This window comes from Cololabis saira, chromosome 5 (genome assembly GCF_033807715.1).
Source record: "Cololabis saira isolate AMF1-May2022 chromosome 5, fColSai1.1, whole genome shotgun sequence".
NCBI lineage: Eukaryota > Metazoa > Chordata > Actinopteri > Beloniformes > Belonidae > Cololabis > Cololabis saira.
Window position 1 is genome coordinate 4,075,424 of NC_084591.1, and position 26,320 is coordinate 4,101,743.

Here is a 26,320-nt window from a genome sequence, read left to right on the forward strand (position 1 = left end):
AAACGTGCATGGATTTGGGCGTACGCACAGTTTTGAACATCTGAATTTTTTTTTGCGTACGGAAGAATTCCACGCACAGATTCACGTTGAAATCAACGTACTCTTTGTACATGAGGCCCCTGGTATTTTTGTTTGTTTTGTGTTTTTTTTTATATTCACAGGGCAGTTATCTGCACCTTCAATGATGTTCCCAACAGCAGTAGTGTCAAAGTATCCAAGACCTTTTTTCATCCGTCATCTGATTTCAGGTATCATTGTACAGACACGAACGCAGATTTAGTCCAGACACAACACAGTCTTGCAGTAATCCTGTAATTATCCCCTAATTATCCCCTAATTGTCCCCTAATGCCCGCTCTCACCGCTGCCCTGCCAGCAACACAATCTCCATTACCTAACCTACAAAACCAATCCTCCATTAACTCACTTACAAAAATGGCTGGCAAAGCCGAAGCAGCGCTGCCACCTCCAACAGACCCGGGTACCGTTCATGCTCCCGTTGGTGCCAAAGCCGCTCGGCGCTGCCAGAAAACCAAATTATCGCACAGAGAAACTATTTCGCATCAAATTATTGTACACTACAACACCGGTGAGAAAGATGTGAGTTTGCTGATGGCGTTGTGCTGAGGACGCCTGTCCAGAAAGTGGGGATAGAATAAATAAAATGTGAAAAAATCATGAGATCAATTATGGACAAATGAATCCAAGATGAACCACCTTGGGCCCCTGAGCAAGACCGTAACCCTAATTGCTCCATGGTGTGTGTCTTAAGCCGGGCAGACACTGTGCGATTATCGGCTCGTTTTGAGCCGATTTTCCAGTCGTGTGACTATTTTTTGGATCGGGCCGGATTTCGCCCCAATCGTTGGTCGTGCCTCGTGCAGTAAACGTGGGGTAACGACGAGAGATTAACACCTCACAACGAGCTCCCGATCACGAATCGCATGCTCGCAAGAAAATCAAACGTGTCTGAAATCCTGGTCGTGCTACGACCTGATTGGCCTCATCCTTTCGCAGAGAGCATGCGCAATCTCTGATGTCACGTCAAAAACTATTATTTGTAGTTTAAAGTGTTGCAAATTCACATTACAAATCATGTTTTAATAGCAAAATAAGACTGCATTTCCCACGTCTGCCCAGCCAATTCCTTGTCCAATCACGGCGTTGTCTAATCTTTTTTCATTTATCGCCACACAGGATGGCACAAATTGCTAAAGCCTGATTTATGGTTCCGCGTTACACCAACGCAGAGCCTACGACGTAGGGTACGCGGCGACGCACACCGTATGTGAGCATTTAGACATAAACACGGTAAAGCCCTGAGGGTTAATACCCCGGAACAAAGATGGTTTCGCAATTTCCACTGTGACTTTAAAAAGTGAGCACCAGACATCCGAAAGAGCTCTAACCGAGGCTGAGTCTAGGACCGGTTAATAAACTCCAGTGGAAAGTTGCTGTCACTCGTTGTTATTGTCTTGTGCTTTGAGGACATTTGAATAGTTAAGCGATATTGACTGATTGATCATGATCCTCCAGCTGCAACCAGGTTTCTGTAAGAAACAGTAAATCTATATGATTAAATCATTAAGTAGTGCAGACAAATACTGGAACGATCTAATACCCACAAAAACACATTTAATCATCTCCGTCATGTGGGAATTGTACAATTTTACTCATTTTTATTTATTTAATTTGTATTATCACAGAGCAGATGGGCATTATTGGCTATTTTAAAAGGATGAACAGTGTAAAAGAGATGTTTTTTGTTTAAACCTCATTCAGGAAAACAGGAAAACTTAAGAAGCAGCTGCTCAAGTTAAATGTTATTTGTGAAACAAACAGCCTAAGTCTAAAAAGTGCAGACTACGGAGCCCCTGGATCTCTGACCAGTCTGTCATACACTAATGATGGAGGATAATGGATCAGGAAAATTCAGCTTGTTCATCTCATCAATAATTCAGCGGCCGTCGTGCACGTGGGCTCTTAAAGGCAACTAGATGTTTCCAAAAGCTTCAGGTCATCACCATTAGTCAATGTTAGCCTCATTGCCTCCCATCAGTCTCTAATATAATCATATTTCCGAGAGTCGCTGCATCCACTTTGAGGAGCAGCACAGGTTTTCAGTTCAGCGTTTCATCCTTCAACCTCCAGCGGGAGTTTAGATAATCTCATTGAGCTGAAGTAAAGCGCGCAGAGCCAGGCCGGCGTTTCATCACAGCGGACACGATCTTCATTCGTGGCTCTGAAATGTTCCGTCTCTTCTGATTTTCCTCCATTTGGGGCTTTTACAGGAAACAGACGGTTGTTGTGGTCTATGAGCCTGCAAAGCAGCTGTGGATTCATTCATTGCTCATGTTTAGAGGGTGAATCCTGCTGGTTTCAGGGGCTTTTGACTTCCCAACCAACAGAATTATCTCTGGTCTCCCTCTCAGGTTCATGTTTTATTACTGTTGTTAAGTTATAACTGACAAATGTTCAAAGATCCTCAGCTAACACGTACCCCTTTTCCAGGGCTTAATTTGTGCCGGATCCTGCCGGAACAAGATCCGGTGTTGTGCCAAAAAAGTGATTGCCTGCCAGAATCTGATTTCTCCCGTGAAAATGTGTCTTTTTACCTGCCAAAAATTGATTGAAGGCCAAATACTGTTAATGAAAGGTTGTTTCTACCTAAATATGATTTGATCTCATTCTTGAGCTTCATAATATAAACACTAGAGCTCACAGGACAACTTTTAACTGTATTTAACTCTTTTAAAGGACCATTACAACACAAAATAAGCATTTTCACCTGCCAAAAATTGATTGAAGGCATTATAACTTATAATGAAAAGTTTTTTCTGCCTAAATATGACTTTATCTCATTCTTGAGCTTCATAATCTGAAAATCTGACGTTTTAGCGCTATCGTTCAACGCTGTGCGCGCTCCCGCGGCCAGAAATCAGAAGAAATCAGATTCTGGCAGGCAATCACTTTTTGGCACAACACCGGTACCTATCTGATTGGATCCTGCACCTCCTTTTATCCATATTCTCTCTGTGTTTTATTTCTCATTGAAGTTACTCATAGATCGCCTGTTTGTCTATTTCAGATGCATTTAATCAGAAAAAAGAGAAGAGGGCCCTTTTCTTTCTCCTGCGCTGTGCGTCCCGTCACCGTCTCCATCACCAAGCGGTTTCCCAAATCCAACTCAGCCTGGATCATTTCTCGTGTCCTCTGCTTTTTTCCCACATCCAAGTAATGATCTGACATGTTGACAGGTTTGCTGCATTTAACACCACACGCCCCTCACTCACGCTGTTCGCTGTTTGATTGCGTTATCTAAACATGCCGTTATTAATTGTTCGGTTTTTTCCCCACTTATTCCACCGAACACCAAAAGTGTTTTTTTTGCTATTTTCACTAACGCTTTGTTGTGTAGTGAGTGTATACGTGTGTGTAGTTCAGCCTACAGGTGCTGCGCGCTCCATATAGTTAGAGAACGCGTCAATCAGTTTAAGTTTGCTTTTTCTGATTGTAAATAAAACTATCAGCCCTAATTCAAATTTCCCTCCATTGAAGGGAAACGACGTGAGTGAGGAGAGGAGAGACCGAGAGAGAGCCAAGGTTGATCGATGCACATTACATGTGCAGCCTATGCATGTTCATGATAATAACTGTGAATAACTGCGAGAAAAGATTACATTGTACAGTATATGGATGTGAATATTTTAACAGAAACGTAGCCCATAGAAAAGGTATCCTATGTTCCGGGACCTCTTCATGGACAAATTAAGCACTGCCCTTTTCCACCAAACCGGTTCCAGAGCTGGTTCTGGTTCACAACTCCTTCAACTTGTGAACCAGCTGAGAACCGGTTTGTTTTTCCACAGCTCGGGTGTTAAGAGGAGCCACGTCATTACGTCTCTGCAAACGTCAGTTACGTCGCTGCGTTGGCATGAAAGTTGCAGCAGCAACCAGGAATCTGCTCTAACAGGACTTTGTCCACATAGCTCCTCCGTGGACACGTCTCTAAAAGACAGGTTGTCTCCTCCTCCTCCCATGATGCTTTGCTGCATCCAGATTCATTCGTCGCTTATTTGAAAATGTCGCCTTCTCCCAGTCTCGCTATTGTCGTTGGTCTTAATGTAAGCGGTTCTCCCAGCAAGGACTTGGTGCTACCTTGGAACTGGTTTTTCTGGCCCGGAGCCAGTTCTTTGTCAGTGGAAACAGAAAACCGGTTCTAAACTCAGCACTACACTCCACTTAGAAACAATATAAGATATACTTTTCTGGATAGATTATAGTATTCTGCAAATTATGTTTAAAGCTCATAAAAAAACTTTACCAATCAACATTCAGAAAAGATTTGAGAAAAGAGAAAGCAAGTATAACTTAAAAGGAACAGAGATTTAAAAAAAAAAAACAAGATTCAGGACTAAATTGATGGAGCGTTGTGTTTCTGTGAAAGGAATCAGTTTATGGAACAATCTGAATAAAGAAAACAGAGAATCCAAATCAAACATTACATTCAAAAGAACAATTAAAGCCTGTATGTTAAGGAAATATAATGAAATATGTTAGTTAAGTTTGATTGACATACCCATAGACGGCGGTAATTTTATTTTATTTTAGTTTTTTATTCACTTAGTTGTTGTTTTTTTTTTAATTTTTAATTTATGTTATTTGTGAAGTTATTTCTTGGAAAAAGGGGCAGATTAGATAAGATTCTTCTTCTTGTTCTTGTTTTATTTTTTTGAATGAAATAAAGAATACATTAAAAAAATGAATGAATAAACTCACTTACTTTGAAAAAATGTGGTCCCCTCTCATTCATTATCTCACACCTCCTATCAGAAATGGACATTTCCCCTTCACATTAACAAAGTAGATTTGTGAACAGATGGAAAAGTAAGACTGGCTGGGATGGGGGCTGTTTATGTATTTTTACCTTTATTTTATTTATTTATTTTTATTTACTCATTTATTTATTTATTGTAATTCTTAGCTATTTTTCTTTCTTTGTATTTTGCATTCCACATTTTATAAGTTTCTTCATTTATTATGTTCCAAGAAAACAAAAAAGTGCATTATGACCTGTCCTCTATGCGCACTGATGTGTGTATACTGTAAATTTGCAACTGTATTTTAATGTGCTCTAATAAAACACACTTGAAATAACTCAGCACTGGCCCAGAACCAGACCAGCCCTGGTTTGGTGGAAAAGGGCTTAACGGAGAACATGTTGCACTACATACTTGAGCAGTTTAACAGAAGACCGCTGGCCTTCTTTTCTTTTACATCCTTTTTTTAATTCTTCTTGCTTGCTGTCAGAGGTGTCTTCAATATCCACATTCATCACTCAGGTAGAAGTATAGATACTAGAGTTTAAAAATACTCCTGTAGAAGTTGAAGTATCAACTCAAGTAAAAGTATAAAAGTACTGGTTTCAAAACTACTTAAAGTATAAAAGTAATTGTAAGGGGGAAAAAGCCATTTAGGACAAAAGCCATTGAAAATGAATGTATCTTAGTATAATGCAAATACCGTATTTTCTGGACTATAAGCCGCTACTTTTTTCATAGGTTTTCAGAATACACTACTTCTTCTTTAGCAGATAGAAGTAGAAGCAGATTTTAAACAGATAATAGATAAATAAATACTGGTTATTTTCTCTTGGTTCTGTCCCGTTTTAATCAGTAAAGTTGCTGCTGTTTTAAAAAGACACTGTTAGGAAAGGATCTATTTATGTACAAAACATGTACATCATTTACAGTTCAAAATCCTTCTGCACATGTAGTAAATATCTAATCTAAACAGCATAAATATCTGCGGCTTGCATATCTTTTAAAAAAAATAGAGCTATTGAGCATTAACATGTGTTTCAGAGAGCAGGAGATATGATGACTAGTTGCCTATAAGTATTGTAATGGTGCAAAAAGTCAAACTTCAGAGGCATGTTATCATTTATCCTAACCTTTATTGGAATGTACATCCAAGTTTAGTTGCAGGAATCTGAGGGAACGGATGTAAGAACAAAACTGGACAAGAACATCTGAAACAACCACAACCAAATTCACTCTAATCCGGATGGAGCAATTTAACTGGATAGTTTTTATTAAAGGCCCAAATGAAATAGAGTAACGAGGCTGTTTTTTAAAATGTAAGGAGTAAAAAGTACAGATAATTGCGTGAAAATGTAAGGAGTAAAAGTAAAAAGTCGTCTGAAAAATAATTACTCCAGTGAAGTATAGATACCAAAATTTTTATTTAAGTAAGCTAACGAAGTATTTGTACTTTGTTACTTGACACCTCTGCCTGCTGTGCAGGCGAGCACTCACCTGTCGATGCTGATGGCACACAGGTTGAAGATGGAGGCGGTACAAAGCATCACGTCCATGGTCATCAGGCCGTCACAGACGGTGGTGCCGAGGGTCCAAACGCCGTCCTGGAACTGAAACGCACAATCACAAACCACGTTAGTGCACAAAGCACCAACATATAAATGGATATGGTTTAGGATTTTATGAGATTGTTTAAAGGTTTGAAGGGTTTTTCTATAAGATTCTGCGCCAGTGCTTGCTCTCAGGGCTGGATCAGCTCCTGTTTTTATGACTAGACTGTTAAGACTGTTTAGCTGAGTTTGCCGGGTTTGGGCCCCGTTTTAACTTTTAAAATTGTACAATTTTTAAACATGTAAAGCATTTTGTGACACATATAAGTGCTTCAAAAATAAAGTTTGATTGACTGATTGATTGATTGATTGATAAACAGCAGTAATAGAATAGAATAGAATAGAATAGAAGACTTTATTGATCTCCCAGAGGAGAAATTAAATCGTGCAGCAGCCAAACACACACACGCTCAACGGTTTATACAAAAAAATGTAAATGGAAATAACCAATAAATAGCTAAATAATTAAAAAAAGAGCAAGATAAATGTAGAAAAATGAGCAATGTACAAGAGAAAAAATAGTAAACACAAAAAAACAGATAATATTTACAAGGGTTAAGAAAAAAAGAAAAAAGAGTGGGCAATATTAAATACCTCCATTAGGGATGTCCCGATCCGATCACGTAATCGGAAATTGGTCCCGATCACGTTGTTTCAGACTTAATCGAAATTGGAGTTGCTTCCCAATCAGGGATGGGATCTATATTTTATTCTCATTATTTTGATCAGCGGCGGTAATTTTACTTTATTTTAGTTTTTTATTCACTTAGTTGGTTTTTTTTGTTGTTTTTTTAAATTTATGTTAATTGTGAAGTTATTTCTTGGAAAAAGGGGCAGATCATATAAGATTCTTCTTCTTTCTGCTCCCTTTTCATTCACAGTTTAAGAACATTTGTATTGAATTGTATTGTTTTATTTTTTTTTTGAATGAAATAAAGAATAAATTCATTAATTAATTAATGATGAGAAAGCAGCCACTGAGGCTCTGGATCTGATTTACAGCTTTTTTTAAGGTTCTTTATAGAACCTGGATGAGGTTATAAACATGCTGGATCATATTACATTGCTTGTGTCTTTCCCTCTTTGGATTGTGTGAACACGTCTACATTTCCCCGGCCAGAAAAAGGCCACACTGTTCACCTTTCTGCCTGACGTCAGCACACCTGCTGATGAGCAGCTCGTCAGGCTGCTGATTGGCTGCACCTGCACCTGCTGCAACTTATCTGGTAAATCTCATGGAAGAGCTGGTTCAGGGTTAAAGTTCAGGGTTAACCCCAACACATTTGGTTAAATGGTACCGTGGAAAAGGCTGTTTTATTTTTATACTGCTGCTTTATTTATGTCATACATGCATTTTACATATCAGCCCATTGTTCTGACTAGGCCTGTGTTGAAGAGATCGATTATCCGATTCTAAATCGATTCTCATATTAATTCCTAAAAATCGATTCATATGTCTAAAGATCGATTTAAAAAAAAAAAAAAAAAAAAAAGAAATTTTAAATGATGGTTTTTTTTCATCATTACATTACAACTTTTGGTACTTTTTTGTTTACGCCCAAAAAAGGAATGTTTTGTTGGACACGAGAATAACTGGTGCCATGTTTTTGCCTTTAAATATGTTTAAAGGTATGAAAACATTAAAGTTTTCAGTTATAATTGCATAAATTGTCTATATTTCTTTGCTTTATATACTATCTTGGGGTTACATTTGCATAAATGTTAAAAACCAAATTTTCATAAATGGGGAAAAAATAAAAGCAATTTCTTTCGTCCTCTGTTTCCTCCCTGGATCTGTTTGGTAATTCTGACCCACATGATGTTTCTGTTTCAGTTCTATCAGCATTCTGGGAGCTGATTGGTCCTTACAGCATCATTAGCTGCAATACTTGCTGTTTAATCTCAATATAATACTAGTATTAATATATAGCAGAACTAGACAGTCATATAATTCATGCAACAGCTGAAAAAACAGTTTTATTAACACTAACCCAAATCAATATCGGATCAAATCGAATTGGATCGAATCAAAGCGTGATAATCGATTCTGAATCTTAAGAATCGGAATCAAATCGATTCTTGACATTTGGATCGATCCCCAGCCCTAGTTCTGACTCTGGGTTTTTGAGGAAATGAACAAATGTTTACGTTATCCTCCCAAATACTGAAGGTTCACTGACTCATCCTGCACATTTGACTCTTTTAAAGTGCTGCATTTATCTGACATCGTTTCAGTTTCAGATATGTCAAGATAAAATATGCTTCATTAGGTTTAATTAGTTCTTTAATAATTAGAATAATCAAATATTTGTGATACCAAAATAAAACTAGGTCAGATTAAAGTTGAGCAGAAAAAGCTGTGGAAATAGGAGGAATGTGTACATTAGCAGACACAAAGAGGACACGAGGCCGGCTGGAAAATCCTCGGCTGGATTGTGGAGCGGCTGTTGTTTCACTGCTTTGTTTAAGTCCATTGTGAGAGCAAAGCCCCCCGAGCCCGAACGCTGGACCCCGGATGAAAGTGACTTTAAGAGGAATGTAATTACTTTGTTTGGCTGTTGACTTCTGACCTCCACGAGACAAAAAAAAACTGTCCCACTGCGCCAGGACCACAGTTTGAGCAGGTGTGATCATCCCAGCCTGCTTTTATTTGGATAAAAAACGAAGTTTTTCCTCCAGCAAGCAGCTCTAAATGAATAAAAACAAAACAGAGCAAAAGAAAAACATTTGGTTGAGGAAAGTAAATTGTAATGGTTAAAGAGCAACACTTCCTGTCATGCAGCTCCTGTCACATGAAGTGTGATCTGTAGCGATGCCAGAGGGGGTTAGGGGGCGGTCCCCACGGGGCCCACAAGCTCATAGGGCCCAATGATAGGGCCACGTTTTGTGTGATACCTTCATATATAATCGTAAATTGTAGGTAGGGCTGGGCGATATATCGAGATTTTAATATATATCGATATATTTTCAAACACGATATGGTACGAGACAATATCGTTTATATCGATTTAAAAAAAAAAAAATAATCTTTTTTTTTTTACATTTTTTTTTTATGATTTTGATATAGCTTATTTTGTGACAAATTGACTTGAATGTTTTATTTGAGATTTGCCCAAATGTTTTGTTATTTGCACAACTGTCAACCTCAGTGGAAAAGTCTGCCTGTTACTGTCTACATTGTATTAATTGCAGTGTATTTTAATTTAATTGTTATGCAGGAAAGGGATATTTGTTTTATTTTATACAACAAGCATTTTTATTCTATATATGCAGGCAGTTTATTTTTATTTCATTTGTTTTATACATGTTGATATTGGAACCTGTGTGACATTTGGCACGAGGCTTTGTATTAAAACTGACTGTTTTTTTAAGGGTTTGCCTCAGAAAAAAATGAAGCTAACAGAGAAGCTAACATAGATGCTAACAGAGATGCTAACAGAGATTCTATGCTATAATGCTTTGGGGGAAACCCCAATTATGGCACAGAAAAAATATCGATATATATCGAGTATCAACATTCAGCTAGAAAATATCGAGATATGACTTTTGGTCCATATCGCCCAGCCCTAATTGTAGGCAATAATAACAATAAATTGTGCATTGTGCGGTCAGTGTAGGCTAATCCTTACTTTACAACTGTCCTGAACGCATCAGGGCTGTTCAGCCCTGATGCTCAGCCAACGCTGATTGGTTGTAAAGCCTGATTTATGGTTCTGCGTTAAATTGACGCAGAGAATACGTCGTAGGGTACGGCGCAGTCTACGGCGAAGGTTACGCGGTGAGGTGCACCGTACGTGCGCATCGCCGCGTACACTACGCCGTAGGCTCTGCGCTGGTGTAACGCGGAACCATAAATCAGCCTTAACAGTTACAGCCAATTTGCCGAGTCGGCAAATTTGCGGCCATGAAGGAGATTAGCGCTAAACTTTAAAAGAGGACTAAGCATGTACAAAGTTTTGAATGTTACCCCGTTTTCCACGTTACCTGGATTATTTTGGGTTAAGGAAGAGTCAACTACCGTTGGTGAGTCAGTGTAACCTTCTTAATAGTGATGCACCGATTGTTCGGTAACCGAAATTGTTCGGCCGAAAATGGCAAAAAAACACTTTCGGTGTTCGGTGGAATAAGTGGGAAAAAAACAGAACAATTAATAACGGCGTTGTAATGTTAGAAAATAGACTCGCCGCTCCGTAACTGTTGCGCACCACATAAATCGTTGGCCAACTAAAAACTAACCACATAAGAATTTTACCAACATTCACCAGCAGGTGGAACCAAAACAACATAAATCAATCTATTACAGGTGCGTTTAGATGAGGAAATCAAACGTGGAAGAGCGTGGAGTGAAGTGGTGCAAACATGTCAGCAGTGTGGAAGTATTTTAGAGTGGCAAAGAATAAAACAAGAATGGCTGTTTGCAATGAATGTTCTGCTCAAATATCTAGAGGGGAAACATCTGCAAAGTCTTTCAGCTACAAGTTTGATTTATCATTTGAAACGATAAAAAACCCTGAGCGCTTTAATGCATTTTTATTGTTTTAAGGCCTATGTTACAATGTGCAGTAAGTTAAGCCTAACGTAAGCTCAAAGATGGCCAAAAAATGTATTTTGCTAATTCATTTATTTTAAGTTATTGTTCTTTGCTGGTATAATGTCTGCTGGAATATTTAAGAAATGCTGGGAAATTAAAAAATGTTCAGTTTTTTATGTTCAATAAATATTTTCTACCTTGTAATTTTGTAAAAGATTTTTTTCTTTTAAAAGCATGCCTAAATCACATTTATTTGATTTATGCAATGGTGAAAAAATTGGCAAAATAAATGAAAAACTGCGAAGAATCATGTTCGGTATTGTTCGGTATTCGGCCAAGTGTTTATTATTATTTTCGGTTTCGGTTTCGGCCACAAATTTTCATTTCGGTGCATCACTACTTCTTAAATAATTTCTTTATCAGAATGTTGTGTAGCCTTGACCACCTGCCTATTAGAATGAGCTTGTGTTGTTGTCAACTAGACCGCCGAGTCTATTCTCTATTATAGAGCTCAGAAATGATGTTATAGACCGCTGTGTCTATCTATCTAAATAGATTGTGTAATTTTAGACCAGTTATGGTTTTTTTGTATTTAAACTGTATCAAAGATGGAACTGAGTCGGTCCGTGACTATCTGAGTTTTCAGCGCCGTGTGATCGACAGCTGTCAGGCCTGTGTGTGTGTGTGTGTGTGTGTGTGTGTGTGTGTGTGTGTGTGTGTGTGTGTGTGACTTTACTCTGCTTTCTGCAGCATAGGCCTATAGGTTTGGTTAAATAAAAGTGAGAATAAATGTAGTTTGATGGGTAGGATGAGGTGTTGTTGAACGTTAAAATGACTAACATAAGGGCCCATGGAGAATGCTCCGCCCCCTCTGTACTGAGACCCACGCTCCACCACTGAGTGTGACCGATGAAGTCACGGCTGAGGTTTGGGTTTCATCATGATTCACAGCAGGAGCAGCTGGAGCTCCTAGTTAACAGGGACATGTTACAAAAAGCATAGGCTGATACTTTTCCTGTCCTTCAGAGCCTGTTATTCAGGTGTCTGACGGGATTGCCGGCTCAGAAACTCAGCTCAGTGATCTGTTAGCACTTGCAGGGGGCTGTGACATCACAGACTAGGGATGGGTGGTATGGACAAAAAAATGTATCACGATAATTTCTGGCATTTATCCCCATAACGATAAAAAAAATACCAATTCTACTCCACCTTTGGAGCCCCCAAAACACTGCTCTAAAAGAATACTAAATGCTACTAAACTACACCAATTAAATTAATAAAAACCAATTAAATGAGTTACACCTGTACTGCAAAACTTTAATGACTCAGATCCGCCATGTTTGTTACACAAACACGTATCAACAGGAATTTATCCTTTTTTTTCCCTCCCTCCCTTCCTTCCTTCCTTCCTTCCTTCCTTCCTTCCTTCCTTCCTTCCTTCCTTCCTTCCTTCCTTCCTTCCTTCCTTCCTTCCTTCCTTCCTTCCTTCCTTCCTTCCTTCCTTCCTTCCTTCCTTCCTTCCTTCCTTCCTTCCTTCCTTCCTTCCTTCCTTCCTTCCTTCCTTCCTTCCCTCCCTCCCTCCCTCCTTCCTTCCTTCCTTCCTTCCTTCCTTCCTTCCTTCCTTCCTTCCTTCCTTCCTTCCTTCCTTCCTTCCTTCCTTCCTTCCTTCCTTCCTTCCTTCCTTCCTTCCTTCCTTCACATACTTTGTGCGTCGATTTAACGCAGAACCATAAATCATCTTTACACAAAAACATCATCAACAGGAATTTATAGTTTTTACTGCAAGATGACAAATTCTTACTGTGGGGAATTTTTTTTACGGCTTATCGTGAACGGTAAAATATCGCCCATTCCTATCACAGACTCTGATCACACCAGATGTTCCACCCTTTTCTCGTCCTCTGAAGTAGCACTAAACTGTCGTACTGATTTCAAACAAAGGCACAAGAAAGTGATGGTTTAGTCTCTGACTCCACTCCCCAGGCTGTCACAGCTTTTTTTCCCCCAGATTTTCAGAGGAATGGAGTGCAAGGCAATATCCTGTCTTGTCCTTCAAACTGCTGAAGATGACGGAGGAGGACTGAGGCGAGCGACACTGGCGACTGAAGAGCTGCGATAAATCTCCACGAGCACCTCTCGGGTTCTGATGCTGCAGAAATCCAGATGAAATGGAAAAGAGCGGAAAGAAACGAGGACCGCCGTCTGTTGCTGCTCGTCTTCAGCTGCTCCACGTTTATCTCCGTAGCAGCAAAAGCTTTAGTGTTCCAGATCCAAACTCTTGCTTTATAATGAACATAATGATGAGTTTCGTGGGATTATAAAAAGACACAAATATATCGGTTACATGGAAGGCTTCCAGAGCTGAGCGGTATAAAATCAAGAAGTTGTTTTTCAAATAAATGTTTAAGTGTCAAGAGACAAAACAGCCTTAAATAACCTTTCACCTCCCACACGCAGAGGTGTCAAGTAACAAAGTACAAATACTTTGTTACCTTACTTAAGTAGAAATTTTGGTTATCTATACTTCACTGGAGTAATTATTTTTCAGACGACTTTTTACTTTTACTCCTTACATTTTCACGCAATTATCTGTACTTTTTACTCCTTACATTTTAAAAACAGCCTCGTTACTCTATTTCATTTTGGCCTTTAAATAAAAACTATCCAGTTAAATTGCTCCATCCGGATAGAGTGAATTTGGTTGTGGTTGTTTCAGATGTTCTTGTCCAGTTTTGTTCTTACATCCGTTCCCTCAGATTCCTGCAACTAAACTTGGATGTACATTCCAATAAAGGTTAGGATAAATGATAACATGCTCTGAAGTTTGACTTTTTGCACCATTACAATACTTATAGGCGACTAGTCATCATATCTGCTGCTCTCTGAAACACATGTTAATGCTCAATAGTACACATATATGGTTCTTTTATATATTTGCATTATACTAAGATACATTCATTTTCAATGGCTTTTGTCCTTAATGGCTTTTTTCCCCCTTACATTACTTTAAATTTTATACTTTAAGTAGTTTTGAAACCAGTACTTTTATACTTTTACTTGAGGAAAAAACTTGAGTTGATACTTCAACTTCTACAGGAGTATTTTTAAACAAATAGTACAAACGTACAAATACTTGGGCACCGTGTTCGACTCGAAATTGAAATTCAATGAAAACACTGATGGCATTGTAAAGCGAGCAAATCAAAGGATCTATCTGCTGAGGAAACTCAACTCTTTTGGTATCAGCAGAAACATCTTGTGTACTTTTTATCAAACTTTTATTGAAAGTCTTTTAACATTTTCTTTTATATGTTGGTTTGGTGGTCGATCCATGAAAGACAAGAAGTGTCTGAACGACATCGTTAGGGTTTGCTCTAAAATTACTGGAGTCCAGCTGAAAGACCTCTGCTCTCTCTGGAAAGCACGGGTGGTGCAGAAAGCAGACAGGATACTCTCCCACCCTGATCATGCTCTGGCCAACCGCTTCGTAATTATGCCCTCAGGTCGGCGGTATTATGTGCCGGTGCGGAAAACTAACCGCTATGCGGATTCCTTTGTTCCGTCTGCCATAAGGCTGCTAAATGCAAAATGAAACTTAAGTTTTCTTGCTATGAACGACTGTGAACCATAAAGTATTTGCATTCTGCTCTGCTGTGCTGTCACTGGTTGTGGTTGTTGTTGCTGATGTGGTCGTGGATGTTGCCCGTTTTGTGTATTGTGTGTTGTTGCTATGGACAGGCCGACTGTATAAATGAATTGCCCTTTGGGATTAATAAAGTATTCTGATTCTGATTCTGATTCTGAAACTCTAGTATCTATACTTCTACCTGAGTAATGAATGTGAATACTGAAGACACCTCTGCCCACACGACCCACTAAGTCATGGATCTGATTGATTTCTCGACACATTCATTAAATGACTCGGTGTGGTGATGCTGCAGAAAGGATAATGTTTCTTTTAATAGCAGCTGATTCATGTGAGAATAACGTCAAAAATGATTATTAGGTTTTTTAGCTGAAGGTCTTTGTGACAGGTTTCTCGCTTTTTCAAATAATGCGAGTAATTAAATTTCCAGTCACCGATTTAATTTGAGTTCGGGGCCTTTGATGAATTTTCAGGAACAGAAATGATTAAAGTTAATTGAAGTTTTTCCTACAGGAGGCTGATGAAGGGACGGTTTATACTAACGATTGTTCAGCGTTAAGCCTGATGAGGCCGGACCGATCTGAGGGGCCCCTGGAGAGTTCAGGGCCCCCGGAGAGTTCAGGGCCCCCGGAGAGTTCAGGGCCCCCGGAGAGTTCAGGATCCCTGGAGAGTTCAGGGCCCCTGGAGAGTTCAGGGCCCCTGGAGAGTTCAGGGCCCTGGAGAGTTCAGGGCCCCTGGAGAGTTCAGGCCCCTGGAGAGTTCAGGGCCCCTGGAGAGTTCAGGGCCCCTGGAGAGTTCAGGGCCCTGGAGAGTTCAGGGCCCCTGGAGAGTTCAGGGCCCCTGGAGAGTTCAGGGCCCCTGGAGAGTTCAGGGCCCCTGGAGAGTTCAGGGCCCTGGAGAGTTCAGGGCCCCCGGAGAGTTCAGGGCCCCTGGAGAGTTCAGGGCCCCTGGAGAGTTCAGGGCCCCGCTGTAACGTGGACACGTCACTAGACCCCCATTAGAGCAGCAGGTGAACACGCCGGCCTCAGATCAATAAAGTCCATAAATCTATTCATCTGTCATGGTGCAGAAGACTTGGAGTCATCAGAGAGGTGAATTATGGGACGTACGAGAGAAAAATTACGTCATTTTTATGAAACCCGATAGAGAGCTCAGGTAAATTAATAAATATTTTAAAACAGGACGCCGTTCTCTTCGCTTTCCTCTTCTCTCAACCGCCCAACTAGTGGAGGCAGATGGTTGTCCTTCTCTTTCTTTATTATGACTTGTATCATCAAATGCGTCTTACGAGCAGCAATCTCCATTAATGTCAGTGTCTTATCAGGTAAAATAGCTATAAACCACATTTATAAAACACATTTAATTAATCCAAGGGCGTAGGTTTGGTCTCAACATTGGTAGGGACGATATAACAGCATAACCTGCATGTTCACTCACTGCTGGGGACGGGACATTAATAAGACCAAACAGATTGGGTGAACGGGGGTCAGGGCTACATTTGTCATGAATATGAACCTAATTAATTGATAGGCTAAATGATCAATGCAAAATAAATCTGTATTGACTTATACTAACTTTCATGTGTATTGGTTCACCTGATACACGGTTCCATTCAAACCTTTGTTTTCAAAAACTACTAAAGAAACATTTTGAAAACTTCCAGAATATTCCAGGATTTTATTAGCAATTTAAATTGCAATATTTGAACATAACTTAAATTATATTAACATACACCAGGGGTGTCAAACTCATTTCGCTTGGCGGGCCGGATTTGACAAATTTTTTTCTTGCGGGCCGCACGCTCAAAATAACAAAAACGGTGCAAAATGGTTTTTTTCTAATTCTTTTTTTTTTTACTATTGTTATCTAATCCAATATCAGTTTAGTTACTTTTAAAGGAAATATGCACTTAGTTTACACTGATTTAGAGATTTTTCCAGTACAATTAAGTGTATTTAATTTTAAAAATTGGCGTGGATATTTACGCCAGTGTGCCGAAAAAGTCAGCACTTCTTTTTTAACTGTTTTACTTTGTCACTATCCTCGTATTCAAAACTGAAATTCTCTGAATAAATATCTTCCAAATCATCTTTTTTAGCAGTGATATTTTTCCTGCGAAAATATATAATAGTAGTCAGTTAATAAAAATAAACGCCCGTCTACAAAGAAATAAAATCGGCAAATGCATTCTAGAAAACTAAAAAATTGTCAAAAACTGCTCTATTTGTGGAATAACGATGGATTTGTAGAAGAAATATATTATCGGATATGCTGCGATTCATGGCAATTATTTATGCCTTCCTTTTTAGTAAATTCACATTTCGGTTTTTTGCGTTGGAAACTTCTCACGGGCCGCATGAAAATCTATCTCGGGCCACACATGACATACACAATAAATACAAACGTATTAATAGTCTCTTACCTACTACTTAACCTATATATGGAACTACATGTTAGCCTACATTGTCCTTCACCACACGAGTCATACATTGCTTTAATTGGTTGTCTCTTTCACCTTCTTCTCCCTTATTTTAATCTCTAAAATGCATCAGTGGGTTGAGCAATTATGGAAAAAATGGTCGAGTCATCAGCCAATCAAACGTGTGTTTGAGGAAAAAAAAATGGGCCGGCAAATTCAGCAAGTGAAAAGGGGTAAATGTAAGTCTGAACATAATGAAAATAATTCACTTAATAATGGTAGGGTCAATTCTATCCTTACAACATTTGGGAAGACAATCTAAATTACCTTTATATCTGAACTCATTATATAATGCAAATAAGGTTGCTTAAAAGTTGGTGGGGACAATTTGAGCCTCCTGAAAAGTTGGTAGTGTTATGTCCCTACCGTCCCTATGCAAACCTACGCCCTTGGATTAATTGGATTCCAGATGTGCAAACTGCTGACTCCAATTAGATTTTGTTGAATTAAAAGGGTTCACCTATTTTTTTCCAGAAGCACTGCCAGTGTTCAATAAAAACAAGAAATGAAAAAAAATAAATAAATAAAAGAAAAATAAACAAGATGCGTCGCACTCAGCCTGTAAAGAGCAGTGGACGAAGTATGAGGTCACGTGACCCACTGGTCTCTCCGCATCTACGTTGTTCACGAAGCCAGCAGGAACCATGTGTCAAGTAGGGATGGGCGGTATGGACTAAAAAATGTATCGTGATATTTTCTGGCATTTATGCCGATAACGATAAAAATTACAATAAATAAAATACCAATTCAACTCCACCTTTGTAACTATAAATCTATCACCACATTCAGTGTTTGGAGCCAAATCACTGCTGTAAAAGATACTAAATACTAAACTACACCAATTAAATTCAATTAATAAAAACCAATTAAATGAGTTACACCTGTACTGCAAAACTGGAATGACTCAGATCCGTCATGTTTGTTACACAAACACGTATAAACGGGAATTTATCTATCCTTCCTTCCTTCCTTCCTTCCTTCCTTCCTTCCTTCCTTCCTTCCTTCCTTCCTTCCTTCCTTCCTTCCTTCCTTCCTTCCTTCCTTCCTTCCTTCCTTCCTTCCTTCCTTCCTTCCTTCCTTCCTTCCTTCCTACCGTACACTGCGCGTCGCCGCACACCCTACGCCGTAGGCTCTGCGTTGATTTAACGCAGAACCATAAATCAGTTTTACACAAAAACATCATCAACAGGAATTGATCATTTTTACCGTGAGATACAAATTCTTATTGTGGGGAATTTTTTTGACGGTTTATCGTGAACGGTAAAATATCGCCCATTCCTACTGTCAATCAAAGTTAGCTCTGGCTATCAGCTCCTTCTGCCGAACCCCGTCTGAATATCTGCGGACGTTTACAGCCGAATAAACCGTTTAACATGTCGACTCAACGGAAACTAAAGCGTCACATTGAGCCGGTGCTGGGTGACGCATGAGGACGTGATAGTGGCTAGCCGTTGGCTGAGCCGACTGTCAATCATATAAGAAAATAATGTATTGCTTTATTTAAGTTCTCCTAGCGTAGTAAACACTAAATTCAACCCCCTCAGTGTTTTTAGCGCTGAGTGATAATTCTGAATATTACATCAGATCTAAAAGTACAAACTTATCGGTTTGCCATATCAGCCATGCAGAAACAGTCAATTGTCGATTATCCGTTTTGGTTTATATGTTCAATGTCCTGCATTCCTTTAAATAAGTAATGATGGAGGAGAAAATGAGAAGAGGACAATAAAAAGAGTAAATGTCAGACATAAAAGTTAGAAAAAAAGATTGCAAACATTATTTATGCTAACGTTTCAGCAGCCTGATTCCTGTTACGCTGCTAATTTATGCCTGACGTTCTGATGCGTCATTTGACCACGTCTTTCTACGGCATTATTATTATTATTATTATTATTATTATTATTATTATTATTATTATTATAACAGTGAATAATTGTGTTAAAGTTGACATATTGTGTTTTTATGGTACTACAGAATCAGCCTACAATTATCCCGACGTGGAATAGTACAGAATTAGTTTTCACAGATGGGTTCAGTTCAGTCACAGTTCTTGCAAAGTAATTATTTTAAATACCATAAAAAATACAATGTGTCAGCTGTAACATTAAACTTAACCGTAAAAAAATCAGAGCGACACATTCTGATATACAGTATCTGAAGTGCAGGACTGGTGACGTATGAACTCAAGACAAAAACGGGGTTAAATAAGAAATCTAACCCCCCCAGCCCCTTTGTTAGGTAAACCAGATGTCTCGTAGATAAAGTTACTGTTGTACGAGCTTTGTCACAAATAAACGACCGTTAAAAGTCAGGTAAGCATGGAGGAATGCCATGTGAATGATCAGTGAGCGTGTGAATGATCAGTGAGCGTGTGAACTCATTGACACCACAGATGACCCCGCTGGGTTTCCCGCAGCTTAAGTTGATTTTTTCAACAGCGTGCAGGATTTACTCCTGGTTGGGGTGTCGCCAGGTCACTTCCTCCTGTTCCTTTCCATAATTACTCTCAGTCTCTTAGTCTGCTCTGAAGTCCCTGAGCTGGTGTCATCATGATGGTACCAAAGAGAAAAGGTACTCAGTTATGACAAGATTTCAAAAGCTATTTTTGTTAGGTTTTTCCTTTTGGACGTAGAGGAAACATGAGCCACAATACCAAGCAAATATTATTTAAAATAAAGCTGAAAACTCCTTATTTCTCTGATGAACTCTCATCACTCATAGAGTCTCAGAGAAATCAATCACTGTGCAATAATAATAATAATAATAATAATAATAATAACCACAATCATATGCTCTAACAACACACCTTTCAATAACCATGACTACCTCATACTGCTGCACCTTTTTAAATTGTATATATATTAATAAGAGTTGCCATTTGCCTATTCACTGTACAGTGAGCAAAAATACCTGAGTCAAATTCCCTGTCTTGTATTGTTTGACCTGACTTGGCCAAATAAACATGATTCTGATGCTGATTCTGATTATCTGTGTTTTAAAGGACTTGCATTCCTACGGAAGAGAATTAGGGCCATGGAGGAGAAAAAATATTTGAGAGGGGAAGATTTTTTTTTTTTTATTGTGCACTTTGAGAAAAAAGTTGAAATGTCGAGAAAAAAGTTGAAATGTCGAGAATAATGTTGAAATACAATTTCGACATTATTCTCGACATTACCGGCGTGTCCGAAATGCCATACTAAACAGTATATAGTAAAAGGTATACTTAAGTTCGGCACACTTTTGAGTAAATATCAGTAGTGTGCATTAATTCGGACGTACTATTCAGAGCGCACATGTCACTTCCTGCCGTTGGGAGGAAGTGCCGTGTCACAGCAGCCGTAGCAGCTGTTACCATGGTAACAGCAGCAGTAGCAGCTGTGACCATGGTAACAGCAGCAGTAGCAGCTGTGACCATGGTAACAGCAGCAGTAGCAGCTGTGACCATGGTAACAGCAGCAGTAGCAGCTGTTACCATGGTAACAGCAGCAGTAGCAGCACCGCTCCGCTATTTCCCGTTTATCCTGGCCGACAAGATTACATTATATAATATTATTATATACGAATATTATAATATTAATATTATATAAAAATATTATTATACTTAATACTATACTTATGACATATACGTATCACTTAGCAACCAAACGCCGCTGCATTGCATTGTGAGAAGTTTCTGCTCAGCTAGTGTCCTTTAATCCACACTACATTTCTCCAGAATGAGTATGGATAGCGCATACTATTGAGTACGTTCAAATGTTTCGGACGCACTAAAAAATCTCACATACTGTTTTTTCATACTCATTAGGGTGGAAGTAGCCTATGCAATTTCGGACGCAGCCTTCGACTTTTTTCTCGACATTTCGACTTTTTTCTCGACATTTCGACCTTTTCTCGAAGTGCATAATGAAAAAATATATATATAAAAATATTATTTTTATTTTTCTCCTGCCTGGCCCTAACACTCTTCCGTACATTCCCCTGTTGTAGTTTTACAAAGTGCTGCCCCCGACCGACCCAGCCTTAGCGGCCCCGACCATCATACCTCCGAGTAGACGAAGAGCGGCAGCACCAGCACGGCCAGCATCAGGTCGGCGACGGCCAGACTCACGATGAAGTAGTTGGTGGTGGTTTTCAGCGCCTTCTCCGTGAACACGCTCAGGCACACCAGCAGGTTCCCGCAGATGATCAGCACGATGAGCAGCACCCCGAACACCAGCGCGGCCGGGTTGTATCCCGCCGCCATCTGCGTCCCGGTCACAGGCGGAGCAGCGCGGCCAGCGGGCTCTCATGAAGGCCGGGCCGGACTCCGGGACTCATCCCGCGGTCTCATCCCGCGGTCTCATCGTGGTCTCCCGGACACTCCCAGCAGACTTCCCCCTCTGCGTAATTACGCACAAGAAAGGCAAGGCAAGTTTATTTATATGGCACAATTCAACACAAGGTAATTCAACACAATTAAATAGTAAATAACAAATAAAATGAGATAAAATTATGAGAAAAGAAGGTAAAATAATAAAAAGCACAAGTTGCTGAAAACTAAGGGCAGTAGAGTACCGCAGGTACACATCTCATTCGCGGTTTTCAGAGAGTATTTAATTTAAGCGTATGCTTAAATACCAAATAAATGAAATAAAATGAAGAAAAGATAGATAGATTTATTATAGTACCCTTGGGTAAATTTGGTTCACAGTGAGTGCCTCCTCATACAATCTAAAACCATACACTCAACAACACAGGATAATATAAAGTGACAACAGTGCTTTGGCTAAAAGAACAAAGAACAAGAAGGACGGCCAGATAAGAATCAAGATAAGTTCAAACATCAGTAGATAAAAACACTAAAATATCAATAAAAAATGTGCCTTTTCATAAAAACAAGATAAAGGAAACAATACAAAATATAAATACAAAGTTATGTTGCAGTTCCCTCACTTATTAGTGGCACTGATGGCTGCTGGTACAAAGCTGTTTTTGTAAAAGAGGTAAAATAATAGAAAGCACAAGTTGTTAAAGGGCAGTAGAGTCCAGCAGGTAAGTATTTAACTTAAGAGTACGCTTCAGTAAACAGTAATGTTTTTAACCCTGATTTGAAGGATCTACAGTTGGAGCAGACCTCAGGTCTACAGGAAGTTTGTTCCACCGGTGAGGAGCAGAATAACTGAACCCTCACCTTGCTTGGTTCTGGTTCTGGTTCTGGAACCACAACAAACCAGATCCAGAAGAACCTCAGGGGTCTGGGAGCTTCATAGGGAAAAGAAAGGAAAAGCGCTTAAAGGCAGACGTTTGGTGCTATTCCCAAAGTAGGTTACACCCAAACATCATATAGATGGTTCTGTCTTGTCTTCTTCATAGAAAAAACATTCTGTTGAGGAAAATCTCAGAGCGCAAGAGTTTGGTGACAGACGGTAAAATCCTCAAATCATCCGAAAGTTGCTGCGTAAATCCATCCCCGGAAGGGTTTCCATGGTCGGGAAGTGGCCGGTGCGCGGGGCTGCGTTCACCTGCATCCTCGCAAAAGGCCACTGGAGCTCACTTAACCCGTTAAAGCGGATTATGATGAACTGCGCTTTAGTGCGACCTCGGGCTCTCTGAGCTGCAGCAGGACGCGCCGCTCCGTGCGCCTGACGCGCATGCGCGGGCCAATGTGTTAAGGAGTGTGTACAAAATAAATGAAAAAAATAAATCTAAGCGCATGTAAATATAATATGTTTAAATCCGTGATATTAACAATTAAAAATGAAGTTTGTTGCTTTACATGAATACATCTAGTTTTGAACTTAATCTGCATTTGTTCAAAAATGTGTTTTTACCCATGTTACTTGGTAATATGATGTGACAATAAAGATTGAATCTTGAATCTTGAATCTTGAAAAACAAGACATGGTGCATTTTTTCCTTAAGAAGTATTTATGTAATCCCAGGCAGTTTTTTCATGTACACACAAACAACAAGCAATGATCTTGTTGTATTTACCTTTCCTTTAACAATTGTAATCTATTGGGCAGATTGACCAACGTTTAGATGAAACATGCTTTTTGTTTATGCCATTAGGAAGGTTAACTTGGATTATCCTATGGCTAAACATTTTCACACAGCACATAATAGCAATCCAGATGGGTTAATGGTTGAAGGTCTAGAAACTATCAAAAAGAATATTAGGGGTGGTGACAGGCTAAAATTATTACTACAAAGGGAAACTTTCTACATATACACTTTTCAGGCCATGACATACCCAGGATTAAATGAAGAAATTGATTTTAGTCCTTATTTGTAATGACTTCTCAGTTTATAAGTGGTTTTCTAGTATTGGTAGCTGTCCTTATCTAAGCCTGCTGCCACTTACTGGCTCTTTATGTATCTTCTTTTGTTTGTATGTTTTTTTTTCCCCTCTACCTGGCCATTCACTGGCTTTTGACACCTGCGTGGCCACCTAGTGGCCCTTGCATGTAATGTTTACCTGGGAAATGGGTCATGTGACTTCCTACCTGTGCAGGGCAGGTGTATATCATTAGGAATTCCTGTTTGAGCAGTACCCTGAAGAAGGCTTGTGCCGAAACGCGTGGGTCTCTGCTCCCATGTTTTTATACTTATTAGCCATGTTTCAATAAAGGCTTTTTAATATTTTTCCACAAGAAGAGTGCCTTGGGCTCCCTTTTTTGACTAGATATTGTTTTTTTCCCCAACACCAAAGAGCACCTTCAAGATTTTTTCTGAACAATTCCCTGAGCACTTCGGATTTTCTCTTCACTTGATGCTTTTTGTTTAATTAGAACACCACAGTAAAAAATATATTGCTTGATCTACTTTAAAAAAATTAAGGCGACTTTTTCACATGAGATTTTTATGTAGATCAATAAAGACTAGTCTTTGTATAAACAACGTAGTATGTATAAAATGCATTTGCCAGTAAAGTCAACTTAATTTTTGCAAGTAAAGTCAACTTAATTTTGATAAATAAAGTAAACTTAACACAATTTGACTGTAATTGCAAAATGTATTATTTACATACATAAAATTAAGTAGTTCATACAAAGACTAGTCTTTCTTGATCTACATAATAATCTCATGCAAAAAGTTGACTTATTTATTTTAAGTAGATCAAGCACAATATTTGTATCAGTGATGAGAGAGATGGGTCGATGCAAACACAACATATACACTTCCAATCAAGCAAAACCTTCAACTTCTCCACTAATTTAAAGAAGAAAACAACAAACTGACATCTGATCATCAGAAGTGTTGCAGGTCTCTTCAGGGGCCGCAACTCAGTTGTTCCTGCTCATCCATGCTTTCAGGGCGTTGACATGAACCTTGACTTCCCTCCAGATTCTTTTTTTTTTTATATATATTTTACAAACAGACAAACAAAACAGTACAAAAACAAAACATTAAAATCAATGTTTTTGCTCAGATTTCTTCTTGTGGCCGTGTATGTGGTGTGTACTGTAAGAGTATGATGGTTTTCTAGAAGTATGGTTATTTTAGGAGAGAGACAGCAGCAAAATAAACAAATACATACATAAAAATAAATAAATAAATAAATAAATAAGGGTAAAAAAAAAGTTAAAAGGGGGAGTTAGTATTAACGCAGGAAGAAATGAGAGAGACAAAGGGAAAAACAAACTTCCCTCCAGATTCTCAGTAGGACAGAGATCTGGGCTCAAGAGGGCGACCAAGGACCCTGATCTCAGCGGCTGTCAAAAAGTTTTATTGGTTTTATGTTTTTATGTTGTTTATTGTATAAAACACTTTTTTTTCTTTTTTTTTTTTCTTTGACTTGGAGATTCCTGTATCAAATATGATGCATCCAGCATTACAGGGTAAGACAGCTCTGTGTAAATGTCCAAAGACCTGAATGAACTGAAACTTGGAATTCCCTAAACCCTGAGAGAATGAAATGAAATAATCACCAAAAAGATGATGATTTTATGTTTTTTGTCTTTTTTTTACAAAATATAAAAGCTAGGATTAAAAGATGGGGAACTAACTTTTACTGATGACTGTCACATAATCAGCAGAGGTGTCTTCAGTATTCACATTCATTACTCAGGTAGAAGTATAGATACTAGAGTTTAAAAATACTCTGTAGAAGTTGAAGTATCAACTCAAGTGTTTTACTCAAGTAAAAGTATAAAAGTACTGGTTTTAAAACTACTTAAAGTATAAAAGTAAAAGTAATGTAAGGGGGAAAAAAGTCATTAAGGACAAAAGCCATTGAAAATGAATGCATGTTAGTATAATGCAAATATGTCAGAAGCATATATGTGTACTATTGAGCATTAACTATTGAGCATTAACATGTGTTTCAGAGAGCAGGAGATATGATGACTAGTTGCCTATAAGTATTGTAATGGTGCAAAAAGTCAAACTTCAGAGGCATGTTATCATTTATCCTAACCTTTATTGGAATGTACATCCAAGTTTAGTTGCAGGAATCTGAGGGAACGGATGTAAGAACAAAACTGGACAAGAACATCTGAAACAACCACAACCAAATTCACTCTATCCGGATGGAGCAATTTAACTGGATAGTTTTTATTAAAGGCCGAAATGAAATAGAGTAACGAGGCTGTTTTTAAAATGTAAGGAGTAAAAAGTACAGATAATTGCGTGAAAATGTAAGGAGTAAAAGTAAAAAGTCGTCTGAAAAATAATTACTCCAGTGAAGTATAGATAACCAAAATACCTACTTAAGTAAGGTAACAAAGTATTTGTACTTTGTTACTTGACACCTCTGATAATCAGAGGTCATTTGTGTGAGTATTTCAGTGTTATTGTCCGAGTGTTGTTTTGAACCCCCTCCTCATTGACCTCTGGTACTGAGGTCGGACCAGAGACCCAACTGTTACACCACCTGACCTATAATGCTGAGCTCTGGCCGTTGCCATGGCTTCAGGACCTTTCCAGGTCGACTCAGAACCGGTTCTGTTCGAGCTTTGCTCACAACCCAAATCAAATTCAGAGAAAACCCTAACTAGCTGAAGTGATGACTGCTATCATTATAACACCGCAGCTGTCATTCAAAATGAATAAGTACACACATTAAGAAAAAGATCATTCTTAATTACGTGTAAATTTGTGATTTTATGTTATTTTAATGAAACATATAACCACAAAAGCTGCAGCTGTCATGTATGTGAAATGCAGCTTTGAAGACCAGAAGTGTTTTTATATGGAGGCAGTAAATATGTTTATTTCTGCTTAAAATTCCAAGTTTTTGACACTGGAGGTCAAC

At 38.8% G+C, this 26,320-nt stretch overlaps 1 protein-coding gene across 2 annotated transcripts in view; it reads right to left on the reverse strand.

Moving 5' to 3' along the window:
• Positions 1-22,656, reverse strand: part of drd4a (dopamine receptor D4a) — a 36,120-nt gene extending 13,464 nt beyond the window's left edge. For both annotated transcript variants that reach the window (XM_061720832.1, XM_061720831.1), the window contains exons 1-3: positions 22,256-22,656; positions 21,128-21,464; positions 6,317-6,429 (exon numbers count right to left, since the gene is read on the reverse strand). In XM_061720832.1, coding sequence (XP_061576816.1) covers positions 6,317-6,429; positions 21,128-21,328 — 314 coding nt within the window. In that variant the 5' untranslated portion in view covers positions 21,329-21,464; positions 22,256-22,656. The remainder of the gene's footprint in view (positions 1-6,316; positions 6,430-21,127; positions 21,465-22,255) is intronic.
• Positions 22,657-26,320: the final 3,664 nt, after the last annotated feature.